General features: G+C 44.5%; 1 protein-coding gene across 1 annotated transcript; it reads left to right on the forward strand.

The window, feature by feature from the left end:
* The first annotated feature begins 631 nt into the window (after positions 1-631).
* On the forward strand, positions 632-1,579 carry Olfr401 (olfactory receptor 401). The gene has a single exon (NM_146706.1). It carries the CDS (start codon positions 632-634, stop codon positions 1,577-1,579), a length of 948 nt encoding a protein of 315 aa, NP_666917.1.
* Positions 1,580-13,269: the final 11,690 nt, after the last annotated feature.

The raw sequence follows: 13,269 nt of genomic DNA on the forward strand, positions 1-13,269 counted from the left end.
CAATCTCTAGCTCTTTCCAATTCATACCAGCCCCATAAAAATTATCTTTTGGTGATTTTTGCTAACCACCTATGCATGGTTTAGGATTTGGGGGGGTGGGGTTGGTTCTGTTGTTTATTATTATTATTATTTAGAATTTTGCTTTGTCAACAAGCTCAGCCATTTATTTATTTAGGAAGTGGTACACAGGTAAAATGAGTCCATTAATATTGGTCTCAATAATGCTGCCATTCTTCTCAGTTTTCATCCTCCCAGGAGAACCGGATATTGTACTCTAGGAAATATTCCTATGCCATGGTAGCCAAAACTGGTGTATTTTTCTTTAGAAGTAAGAATGTATTTACCAGTGCATTGGGTGTATTAGACAATTGTATGTTACACATTACAAGCATATTGACTTTCAAGCACTCCTAGTCCTTTAACTATATACCAAAACAACAACACTGCATACCTTTTAAATTACTTCTTTTATTTTTGAGGTTATTATATAAATATATCATTTGGAAGGAAGGTAGGGAAGGAAGGGGTAATATAGTTCCAATTTTAAGTGTTCAAATATTATGATATAGATTTCCTCATTCACTGAGAAGTCCTATTGATTTCCTCCTTGCATGTTTCCTTAAAGGAACTCATGCAGCCAAAGCCAAGAGCCAACGGAACCACTGTTACTGAATTCATTCTGCTAGGTTTGGTGGAAACACCAGAGCTGTGGCCACTTGTCTTCATACTCTTCCTCTTGGCTTACATGACCACAGTTGGAGGCAACCTGAGCATCCTGGCAGCTGTCTTGGTGGAACCCAAACTGCACACCCACATGTACTTCTTCCTGGGGAATCTGTCAGTGATGGATGTGGGGTGCATCAGTGTCACTATTCCCTCTATGTTGGGTCGGCTCTTGGCCCACAGGCTTACAGTTCCATATGGAGCTTGTCTCACACAGCTCTTCTTCTTCCATCTGCTGGCTGGGGTTGACTGCTTCTTGTTGACAGCCATGGCTTACGACCGCTTCCTAGCCATCTGCCAGCCCCTCACCTATAGCACCCGAATGAACCATTCAGTGCAGAGAATTTTGGTGGCCTCATCCTGGGCTTGTTCCTTCAGCAATGCACTAACCCACACTGTGGCGACATCCACACTTCGCTTCTGTGGTCCCAATGTGATTGACAACTTCTACTGCGACCTTCCTCAGCTCTTCCAGCTCTCCTGCTCCAGTACCCAGATCAATGAGCTGCTACTCTTTGCACTGAGTTTCATAATGGCAGGAACCCCCATGGCACTCATTTTTACCTCTTATATCAATGTGGCAGCTGCAGTTCTGCGAATCCGCTCTGCTGAAGGCAGGAAGAAAGCTTTCTCCACATGCAGCTCTCACCTCACTGTGGTTGCCATGTTCTATGGTACAGGCATGTTTAACTACATGAGACTGGGTTCCACCAAACTTTCAGATAAGGATAAAGCTATTGGTATTTTCAACACTGTCATCAACCCTATGCTAAACCCACTCATCTACAGTCTTAGGAACCCTGATGTGCAGGCTGCCCTCTGGAGGGTACTCACAGGCAGACGACCAGCAGCTTGAAGAGGTCTCAAGGTCCCTTCTACATATTTCATTTAAAACTATATCTGAGAATAGGGGTCTCCAGTAGTTTCAAATGCTAGAACAATTTTTCAAAACTCTTTCATCTTAGAGCTTAATTTAAGGGATGATAATTATTGTTACCCAAAAATATCATACTCGTGTATAGACTATGGTGTATAGCTGGGTTCTACTAGGTCTTCCCTTTGATGTGTTCTACCTTTACTTACTGTATTTTCCCTTTAGCTGGAGTTCCCAGAGTATCTCAGAAAACATTCTTCTGGGAAGTCTTACTTCTTCCTCAAGTTTGGATACAGTTGGTTTATGTATGCAACCTAACACTTGAGGAGAAATGGCTCATTCCTCTTTTACAACTCTATATGTTTCAGAGGAAATGAGAGAAATTTTGTACTCTGGTTTCATATTCCCTAGTAATTCGTATCTGTGTGCAGCTCACAGACCTAACTGTACATGTCAAAACTCCAATCACATGAGAGAGACATAACAGCTGTGGCCATCTTGCAACAACAGGAAAAACTGATCACTGATAATAGAATGAGTTATTCATTCCCAGGTCAAAGATGCCCTTTTCAGATGTGCGGTCTTTCCTACTTGTCAAAAACAAAAACAAAAACAAAAACAAAAACAAAAACAAAAACTATCAGTTTGAAGGTTATCATTCCTTTACCCATTTACCTAATTATATAATAGCAAGGCTTGAAATTCCCAGCTTGTAAATTGTCCCTATAAAAACCCTAAGCCCCAAGACCTGGGCATCACTTTCCTAACCTGTTGCCTGTTGCACAGGGAGGGTTGTCATCTGAGTGCAAACTCGAATAAAGAGTCTCATGTGCTTGCATCAGCATTGTGGTCCTTGGTAGTCTCTTGGGAGTCTCCCAAGTTGAGCATAACATAAGCAAGGATGTAGTAAAGAAACCACCAAATTGAATGATTCATAGTTAGGGAGAAGGTTTTTACTGTAGTTAAAAGAGAGAACAGCAAGAGGCATCTGGAAAAGTCCAGAGCAGAGAAAAAAAGAAGAGGACTGAATATAGCAGAGCTACGAATATAGAAAGCAGAAAAACATATGAGTTTTTAAGTAGACAAATAGCTGCAGGGAGGGAAGCCTGTGAACTCGAGCAGCCTGGAAACTTAGGGTGGAGGAAGCAATGAGAAAGACCAGCATGAGAGTATAGACTTGGAAATACATAAAGGTACATGTGAATACAGACTGCAGGTTTCTGGGGAGAAGCATGAGGTTTGATATGTAAGGGAAATGGCCCTGTCTTCTGGGTAGAAATTGCTTTGCAGGTTTTTTAAGAGTGATGTTCTCTCTATACTCCAACTTGAGCTGAAAAAACACTGTCATTTTGGGGTTATACACTCCCTTTTGGGTAATTAGGCTTCCCTTTGGATAAACATCCAGTTTGGGAGGGAGTAAGGTGGCTGCCTGTTACGTCCAACTCGACCAGCAAGGAAAACACAACCACCGGTTCTTCTTAAAGCAGTTTACTCAGGCAGCCTCTCTCTTCAAATCCCCTGCACCTCGGGGTACAAGCGTTTTTATCCACTCAAGCCACAACCACGCCTCAACCAATCACCACAGGTCACATCACCTCACCAGGCAGGCTTGCTCAGCCAACCAGGGATTAAGGGCGAGCCATCCACCAAATATGGGCTTGTTTACTGCCTGGCACAGATTTCCGTCTGGCTGGCCAGGGAGTCCGGAATGGCTTCCCACAATTCCCCCTTTTATATTCTTTTGAAGCAAGCTCCATGGGTGAAGATAGAGGTCTGATCCCCAGTATGCAGAAATAGGGGCCATGTACAGGATTGACTCTTAGGCTCACAGGTTTTTACCCAGAGCAACCCTGACCTGCTCCCATGCTGTTTTTCCTGGGGGAAGGACACTAGGACATTCAACCCTCATGCAATCACACATACCTCCCAGAGATTGTCAAACAGCTTCCAGACTAACCTCTGTGCAGTGCTTAGCCTTACAACCCTGCAGAGCGATGGCTTCATTGTTCATTCTTCAGGGCAACAAGCCAAATCTGAGGTGACTGCCCTGCTTCCACTGTGGCAAAAGCTTGCACCACCATGGCGGCAGTGCGGACCTGGGCATTCTGCAACTGACACATACACCATACACAAAACATGCATGCCAAAACAAGGGCCACAGTGAGGGCACCTATCCCAGCCCATTCGTTCCTGATGCCAAGCCAGGATCCACTCGGGTAGAATTCACAGTGACAATTGCCGAGTGAAGCTCATTCATCTTGCCATCAAAATTTGCAGTCCAATTTAAACACCGACAGTATCCCCCATCTGGGTTCCTCACCCATCAGGGGCAGACACATGCTCATCACCAGCAAGATCAGCTTCTTCATTTTGACAGCGTCACACTAGCCGCTCCGGAACCCACACTGGCTCTGCGAGATTCTGTGGAAACATGCAAACAGACCCTCTCGCCCAAGCCAACATGGGATCCGGACCATTCCATGATCCTGTAAGCACATCCTTCCATTTAGCATACCCCAGTTTACTGGGGCTGGTATTAGCATGTCATTCAGCAGCAGAGTGACCTTCCTTATCCAATTGCAAAAAATTTAAGGTAAAAAGAGCTAAGGAGAGTCTTATCTTTGGGGTATGGCCATAGCCTATTCCCCCTTTTTGTTTTATTAATAATTCTTTTAAGGTTTTATGTGCTCGTTCAATGATTCCTTGGCCTTGAGGATTATATGGCAGGCCGTGTTTAACTTGTACTTCCATCTGTTGACAAAAAGACACCAGGGTTTTGGCGGTATATGCAGGGCCATTGTCTGTTTTAAGTTGTTGGGGCTTACCCCAAGCTGCCCAGGCCTCCAAACAATGCTGTATAACACGGGAGGCCTTTTCCCCTGTCATGGGAGATGCATAAACTATTCCTGAACATGTGTCAATGAATACACGAACGTATTTCAATTTGCCAAATTCTGAAAAATGTGTCACATCTAGCCTCAGGTGTTAATTCCCTTTTGGAACTTAACTCTGAGTCTCCTTCTAAAATTTGAAACAGAGGTTGTAATTTAACATTTGGGATCTTCAAATAGGGCTGAATCCAATTGATATCACCTAACAATTTCTGAAAATCATTTAAAGTATGCAAGGAATCAACCCTCAACTGTATCTTTTGAGGCCAAATGGCCGTAGGGGCAATCCTTGCTCCTAAACAGGACACTATTTTCAACAAATCCCTAAGGTAATGGGCAGCTCAAGCACATATGGTTGAATCATCCCATCATGCCCTTCCTTATCTTTCCAAGGGAGCATCCTGGCACTTATGTCTGGGCTCTTTGCATAGCCCAGGACTTGTAATATTTGTTCTGACTCCTGAATCGGCCATCCTTTTGGCCAGTCCTTAAACCAAAAGGCAGTAAGAAAAATTACCCAAATGGCTAGAAAAATAAAGTAATCCTTAGACTGTCCCTATTACCCTCTTACTTTCACTACCCTCTTACTTTCACTTTCTTGTCTCCAGAGCCAGAGAGCCTTATTGTCTCTTACCGAGAGCCTAATTGTCTCTTACGGAGAGCCTTATTGTCTCTTACCGAGATCCTTATTGTCTCTTACCGAGAGCCTAATTGTCTCTTACCGAGAGCCTAATCTCAATCCCGGGATGGTATGAGTTACTTACCATATTCATCCTGTCAACAGACCCTGACTACAGAAAGTTCTGAACCTCTTCAGTGGGGGTGTCGGTTCCTGGGTTTCGGCACCACTTGTTGCATCCAACTCGACCAGCAAGGAAAATGCAACCACCAGTTCTTCTTAAAGCAGTTTACTCAGGCAGCTTCTCTCTTCAAATCCCCTGCGCCTCGGGGTACAAACGTTTTTATCCACTCAAGCCACAACCACGCCTCAACCAATCACCACAGGTCACATCACCTCACCAGGCAGGCTTGTTCAGCCAACCAGGGATTAAGGGCGAGCCATCCACCAAATATGGGCTTGTTTACTGCCTGGCACAGATTTCCGTCCGGCTGGCTAGGGAGTCCGGAATGGCTTCCCACAGCTGCCAACTGGTTCATTGTTTACCTTTTTAAAAGTTTACTTCCTTTATTATTAATTAAATTAAATTTATCTGGTAAGTAAAACTTGTACATATTCATGGGCTAGCATTCTTTAACACCCATACACATTACATAACTTTGGCAATGATTAAGAGCCTGGCAAATACAGAGGGGGATACTCACAGCCAACCATTTGACTGAGTGCAGGGTCCCTGATGGAGGAGTTGGAGAAGGGACTGCAGGAGCTGAAGGGGTTTGCAGCCCCGTGGGGGGAGCAACAGTGGTAACCGGCCAGACCCCCCAGAGCTCCCAGAGACTGGACCACCAACCAAAGAGAAAACATGGATCCAGCCATGTATGTGACAGAGGATGGCCTTGTTGGACATCATTGGGAGTAGTGGCCCTTGGTCCTGTGGGGGTTTGATGCCCCAGTGTAGGGGAATGCCATGGCAGGAAGGAGGGAGTGGGTGGGTGGATGGGTGAGCACCCTCATAAAGTTATGGAGAGGGGAGATGGAATAAGGGGTTTCAAGAGGGGAGGCCTGGAGAGGTGATAACATTTGAAATGCAAATAAAGAAGACATCCAATAAAAGAAAAAAGGGAACACAATTCATGTTTCAAGATGTCATATCTGCCCTATACCACACACACACATAATTTCGAATTCCCCACTGTGTTTAAATTTTAGAGCCCCCACTACTCAAATGAAGTTTCACATTTTCATGAAATTCATCTTTGTTTTGTGTGAAGTTCATAGTAATAGGACTTTTCCATTTAAACATTGTATCAACTTTGTATCTGTCAGTGCTATTTTAATACTTCCTTTAGTACTTCCAGGTTTCCCTTCAAGCTAAGTATTTGATGTAATTGGTGTTTATTTGTATGGGCATTCTCCATTGATCTCCACTGATTACAACTGTCCCATCGCAAAAATAAAATGTACCCTTGTTCACCTAGAAAATGTGTGTGATGAACAGTAAAAAAAACAAAATACTATATAATATACAAGCTATCATCCCAGAGAGACTTTCAGTCAAGAGACATTTGCCTGATAATCATCATGTACTAGAAAAACAAACAAACCCTGTAGGAATTTTACAACTCAGTGGTGCCAGAGGGAAACATTGTTCCTTTTACAATTCTAAAATTAAGATAAAACATGAAGCTCAGATAGACAGAAGAGGCCAACAGATACTTTATAAAGGAAGATATGCAAATACAGGATAGATATGCAACACAATCAACCATCTGGTACCAAATGTCTGGAAGATTCTGATCCCTTCAGCTTTTAGTCCACTTCTTCTCTTCACAGGAAACTTAAGCAGTGATCCCTGCGGTTCCACAAAAGGTCTCTGTTCCCAGAGCCTTCTGGTTTCTTCCTGAGTGCTCTTCTAATGGTCTACCATCATCCTGCCTGAGCTTCTAAACACACTTCAATAGTTCATTTAGAACGACTCTAAGTATTTTTGCAAGGAGACCCTGAAATAGGAAAGTTCTCTCATATCAGGTAAATCTCTGTTATCACAACCATGCTCACTCCTTGGCCATAACTTGTTCTTGAAATTCTACCAGGAAATAGAGGAATTCTAAGTCTGGATAAGATAGCTAGAGAGTGAGTCACATCCCTACTGCTACTGAAACATATTTCTATAGATCGTATGCCTTAAAATCACAGAAGTCTATTATTGCATCTTTCTAGAGACCAAAAGTCTGAAATAAGTCCAATAAAGGCATTAGCATGTAAAAGCATTAGCAGTTACAGTTCTCCCTGGAGGCTCTAAGGGAGAAACTATTCCTTGTCTGTAGTTCTGTTGGCTCCTGGCATCCCTTGATTTGCTGACACATTCTACCAACCCTGATTTCCAATTACTGCCATCAGCATGTTGCTTCTTTTCTACAATAATGTCTTTCAGGCTGTCAGAATTGGTTACTGCTGAACCATACAAATTTTCTATTTCTCGTGTATTTAATTTATCCCTCCCTAAATCATCAGCACATTGCCTTCCTGTAACCACAACCCACCACTTCCAGTACAACCTAGCACTTCCAGAACTATTTTCAGATTCCAAGCCACCATCCTAGTGGTCTGCTCTGACAAGGCCCCTAAGGGAAACTACTACATGCCTATGGACTTATTAGGGAGCTGAGACTGAAGAAGCCTTCCCTCTACTCCTCCTCCTTCCCGGGGCTTCTTCTTGCTCTCAGGTTAAAGTTAAGTCTGAAAGTGGGCTCCTCTCTGCTCAAAGGCTCTGGGCTGACATCTGGAAAAGAAAACATTTCCCTGGGAAGCCTCATTCCAGTCTGCAACTGTACGTCTTGCATCCAGGGAGACCAATAAGGACATAGTCACATCTTCTTGGCCCCAGTAACTCTCTTGTTCAGTGGGACTTGTTTCATCTGTCCTCTCTCCTTTCACATTAGTCTGGGGCACGAGAAAATGTCAAGAGCACAGAGTGTGAAACACTGTAATTGTGTTAAGGGGTGAGATGTTCTCTTTTACAGGTTTCTCCTAATCCTCCAGGTTTTATAGGAGGGTCAACTTCTAAGTCCCCAGAGAATGACACTGCTGTGACAAAGGAGATGCCCTCTTGGTTTTTCTTCGCACAAGTCAAGCATCCCCTGTTGGGAGCCGCGCCCACATTCGCCGTTACAAGATGGCGCTGACAGCTGTGTTCTAAGTGGTAAACAAATAATCTGCGCATGTGCCGAGGGTGGTTCTCCACTCCATGTGCTCTGCCTTCCCCGTGACGTCAACTCGGCCGATGGGCTGCAGCCAATCAGGGAGTGACACGTCCTAGGCGAAGGATAATTCTCCTTAATAGGGACGGGTTTCGTTTTCTCTCTCTCTTGCTTCTTACACTCTTGCTCCTGAAGATGTAAGCAATAAAGTTTTGCCGCAGAAGATTCTGGTCTGTGGTGTTCTTCCTGGCCGGGCGTGAGAACGCGTCTAATAACAATTGGTGCCGAATTCCGGGACGAGAAAAAACTCGGGACTGGCGCAAGGAAGATCCCTCATTCCAGAACCAGAACTGCGGGTCGCGGTAATAAAGGTTCCCGTAAAGCAGACTGTTAAGAAGGATTCAACTGTATGAATTCAGAACTTTTCAGCTGGGGAACGAGAGTACCAGTGAGTATAGCTTTACGAGGTAAGCCTGGCCTTGAACTTTCTAAGGAAATTCAAGACAGTCTATCAGAAGTAAAGTGGAAAATGTTTGGCCTTGAATTTTTTCTAGTGTTAGAAGCCCTTTTGTTCCTTTTCACATGTTATCAAGTGGTTAAGGCAGGGCGGATTCTAGATGAAATTCAGGACAATCTATCAGAAGTAAAGCGGGGAGAGAGAGTAGGAGCAAAGAGAAAATATGGTACACAAAATAAGTATACAGGCCTTTCCAAGGGTCTTGAACCCGAGGAAAAGTTTAGGTCAGGTAAGAATACCTGGGGAGAGATTAGAAGGAAGGAAAAGAAAAAAGAAAAGAAAAAAGATCGATTAGCGGAGGTCTCTAGGAGATACTCGTCACTAGATGAGCTCAGGAAGCCAGCTCTTGGTAGCTCTGAATCAGATGATGAATTCTCCTCTGAAGAAACAGACTGGGAGGAAGAAGCAGCTCATTATGAGAAAAAAGGGTACCAGCCAGGTAAAGTGCTAGCTAATCAGTTAAGGAAGCCAAAAGCGGCTGGCGAAGGCCAGTTTGCTGATTGGCCTCAGGGCAGTCGGTTTCAAGGTCCGCCCTATGCGGAGCCCCCGCCCTGCGTAGTGCGTCAGCAATGCGCAGAGAGGCAATGCGCAGAGAGATGCGCAGAGAGGCAATGCGCAGAGAGATGCGCAGAGAGGCAGTGCGCAGAGAGACAATGCGCAGAGAGGCAGTGCGCAGACTCATTCATTCCCAGAGAGGAACAAAGGAAAATACAACAGGCATTTCCGGTCTTTGAAGGAGCCGAGGGTGGGCGTGTCCACGCTCCGGTAGAATACTTACAGATTAAAGAGCTTGCCGAGTCGGTCCGTAAATACGGAACCAATGCTAATTTTACCTTGGTGCAGTTAGACAGGCTTGCCGGCATGGCACTAACTCCTGCCGACTGGCAAACGGTTGTAAAAGCCGCTCTCCCTAGTATGGGCAAATATATGGAATGGAGAGCTCTTTGGCATGAAACTGCACAAGCGCAGGCCCGAGCAAACGCAGCTGCTTTGACTCCAGAGCAGAGAGATTGGACTTTTGACTTGTTAACGGGTCAGGGAGCTTATTCTGCTGATCAAACAAACTACCATTGGGGAGCTTATGCCCAAGTTTCCTCCACGGCTATTAGGGCCTGGAAGGCGCTCTCCCGAGCAGGTGAAACCACTGGTCAATTAACAAAAGTTGTCCAGGGACCTCAGGAGTCCTTCTCAGATTTTGTGGCCAGAATGACAGAGGCAGCAGAGCGTATTTTTGGAGATTCAGAGCAAGCCGCGCCTCTGGTAGAACAGCTAATCTATGAGCAAGCCACAAAGGAGTGCCGAGCGGCCATAGCCCCAAGAAAGAACAAAGGCTTACAAGACTGGCTCAGGGTCTGTCGAGAGCTTGGGGGACCTCTCACCAATGCAGGCTTAGCGGCCGCCATCCTCCAATCTCAGAACCGCTCCATGAGCAGAAATGATCAGAGGACATGTTTTAATTGCGGAAAGCCTGGGCATTTTAAGAAAGATTGCAGAGCTCCAGATAAACAGGGAGGGACTCTCACTCTTTGCTCTAAGTGTGGCAAGGGTTATCATAGAGCTGACCAGTGTCGCTCTGTGAGGGATATAAAGGGCAGAATTCTTCCCCCACCTGATAGTCAATCAGCTTATGTGCCAAAAAACGGGTCATCGGGCCCTCGGTCCCAGGGCCCTCAAAGATATGGGAACCGGTTTGTCAGGACCCAGGAAGCAGTCAGAGAGGCGACCCAGGAAGACCCACAAGGGTGGACCTGCGTGCCGCCTCCGACTTCCTACTAATGCCTCAAATGAGTATTCAGCCGGTGCCAGTGGAGCCTATACCATCCTTGCCCCCGGGAACCATGGGCCTTATTCTCGGCCGGGGTTCACTCACCTTGCAGGGCTTAGTAGTCCACCCTGGAGTTATGGATTGTCAACATTCCCCTGAAATACAGGTCCTGTGCTCAAGCCCTAAGGGCGTTTTTTCTATTAGTAAAGGAGATAGGATAGCTCAGCTGCTGCTCCTCCCTGATAATACCAGGGAGAAATCTGCAGGACCTGAGATAAAGAAAATGGGCTCCTCAGGAAATGATTCTGCCTATTTGGTTGTATCTTTAAATGATAGACCTAAGCTCCGCCTTAAGATTAATGGAAAAGAGTTTGAAGGCATCCTTGATACCGGAGCAGATAAAAGTATAATCTCTACACATTGGTGGCCCAAAGCATGGCCCACCACAGAGTCATCTCATTCATTACAGGGCCTAGGATATCAATCATGTCCCACTATAAGCTCCATTGCCTTGACGTGGGAATCCTCTGAAGGACAGCAAGGGAAATTCATACCTTATGTGCTCCCACTCCCGGTTAACCTCTGGGGAAGGGATATTATGCAGCATTTGGGCCTTATTTTGTCCAATGAAAACGCCCCATCGGGAGGGTATTCAGCTAAAGCAAAAAATATCATGGCAAAGATGGGTTATAAAGAAGGAAAAGGGTTAGGACATCAAGAACAGGGAAGGATAGAGCCCATCTCACCTAATGGAAACCAAGACAGACAGGGTCTGGGTTTTCCATAGCGGCCATTGGGGCAGCACGGCCCATACCATGGAAAATGGGGAATCCAGTGTGGGTTCCTCAATGGCCCCTATCCTCTGAAAAACTGGAAGCTGTGATTCAACTGGTAGAGGAACAATTAAAACTAGGCCATATTGAGCCATCTACCTCACCTTGGAATACTCCAATTTTTGTAATTAAGAAAAAGTCAGGAAAGTGGAGACTGCTCCATGACCTCAGAGCCATTAATGAGCAAATGAACTTATTTGGCCCAGTACAGAGGGGTCTCCCTGTACTTTCCGCCTTACCACGTGGCTGGAATTTAATTATTATAGATATTAAAGATTGTTTCTTTTCTATACCTTTGTGTCCAAGGGATAGGCCCAGATTTGCCTTTACCATCCCCTCTATTAATCACATGGAACCTGATAAGAGGTATCAATGGAAGGTCTTACCACAGGGAATGTCCAATAGTCCTACAATGTGCCAACTTTATGTACAAGAAGCTCTTTTGCCAGTGAGGGAACAATTCCCCTCTTTAATTTTGCTCCTTTACATGGATGACATCCTCCTGTGCCATAAAGACCTTACCATGCTACAAAAGGCATATCCTTTTCTACTTAAAACTTTAAGTCAGTGGGGTTTACAGATAGCCACAGAAAAGGTCCAAATTTCTGATACAGGACAATTCTTGGGCTCTGTGGTGTCCCCAGATAAGATTGTGCCCCAAAAGGTAGAGATAAGAAGAGATCACCTCCATACCTTAAATGATTTTCAAAAGCTGTTGGGAGATATTAATTGGCTCAGACCTTTTTTAAAGATTCCTTCCGCTGAGTTAAGGCCTTTGTTTGGTATTTTAGAAGGAGATCCTCATATCTCCTCCCCTAGGACTCTTACTCTAGCTGCTAACCAGGCCTTACAAAAAGTGGAAAAAGCCTTACAGAATGCACAATTACAATGTATTGAGGATTCGCAGCCTTTCAGTTTGTGTGTCTTTAAGACAGCACAATTGCCAACTGCAGTTTTGTGGCAGAATGGGCCATTGTTGTGGATCCATCCAAACGTATCCCCAGCTAAAATAATAGATTGGTATCCTGATGCAATTGCACAGCTTGCCCTTAAAGGTCTAAAAGCAGCAATCACCCACTTTGGGCGAAGTCCATATCTTTTAATTGTACCTTATACCGCTGCACAGGTTCAAACCTTGGCAGCCACATCTAATGATTGGGCAGTTTTAGTTACCTCCTTTTCAGGAAAAATAGATAACCATTATCCAAAACATCCAATCTTACAGTTTGCCCAAAATCAATCTGTTGTGTTTCCACAAATAACAGTAAGAAACCCACTTAAAAATGGGATTGTGGTATATACTGATGGATCAAAAACTGGCATAGGTGCCTATGTGGCTAATGGTAAAGTGGTATCCAAACAGTATAATGAAATTTCACCTCAAGTGGTAGAATGTTTAGTGGTTTTAGAAGTTTTAAAAACCTTTTTAGAACCCCTTAATATTGTGTCAGATTCCTGTTATGTGGTTAATGCAGTAAATCTTTTAGAAGTGGCTGGAGTGATTAAGCCTTCCAGTAGAGTTGCCAATATTTTTCAGCAAATACAATTAGTTTTGTTATCTAGAAGATTTCCTGTTTATATTACTCATGTTAGAGCCCATTCAGGCCTACCTGGCCCCATGGCTCTGGGAAATGATTTGGCAGATAAGGCCACTAAAGTGATGGCTGCTGCCCTATCATCCCCGGTAGAGGCTGCAAAAAATTTTCATAACAATTTTCATGTGACGGCTGAAACATTACGCAGTCGTTTCTCCTTGACAAGAAAAGAAGCCCGTGACATTGTTACTCAATGTCAAAGCTGCTGTGAGTTCTTGCCAGTTCCTCATGTGGGAATTAACCCACGCGGTA

Source organism: Mus musculus, chromosome 11 (assembly GCF_000001635.26).
Source record: "Mus musculus strain C57BL/6J chromosome 11, GRCm38.p6 C57BL/6J".
In the NCBI taxonomy this organism is placed as follows: domain Eukaryota; kingdom Metazoa; phylum Chordata; class Mammalia; order Rodentia; family Muridae; genus Mus; species Mus musculus.

Excerpts from the sequence above, each read along its gene's own strand:
- Olfr401 (NM_146706.1), top strand. The coding sequence starts at position 632 with ATGCAGCCAAAGCCAAGAGCCAACGGAACCACTGTTACTGAATTCATT.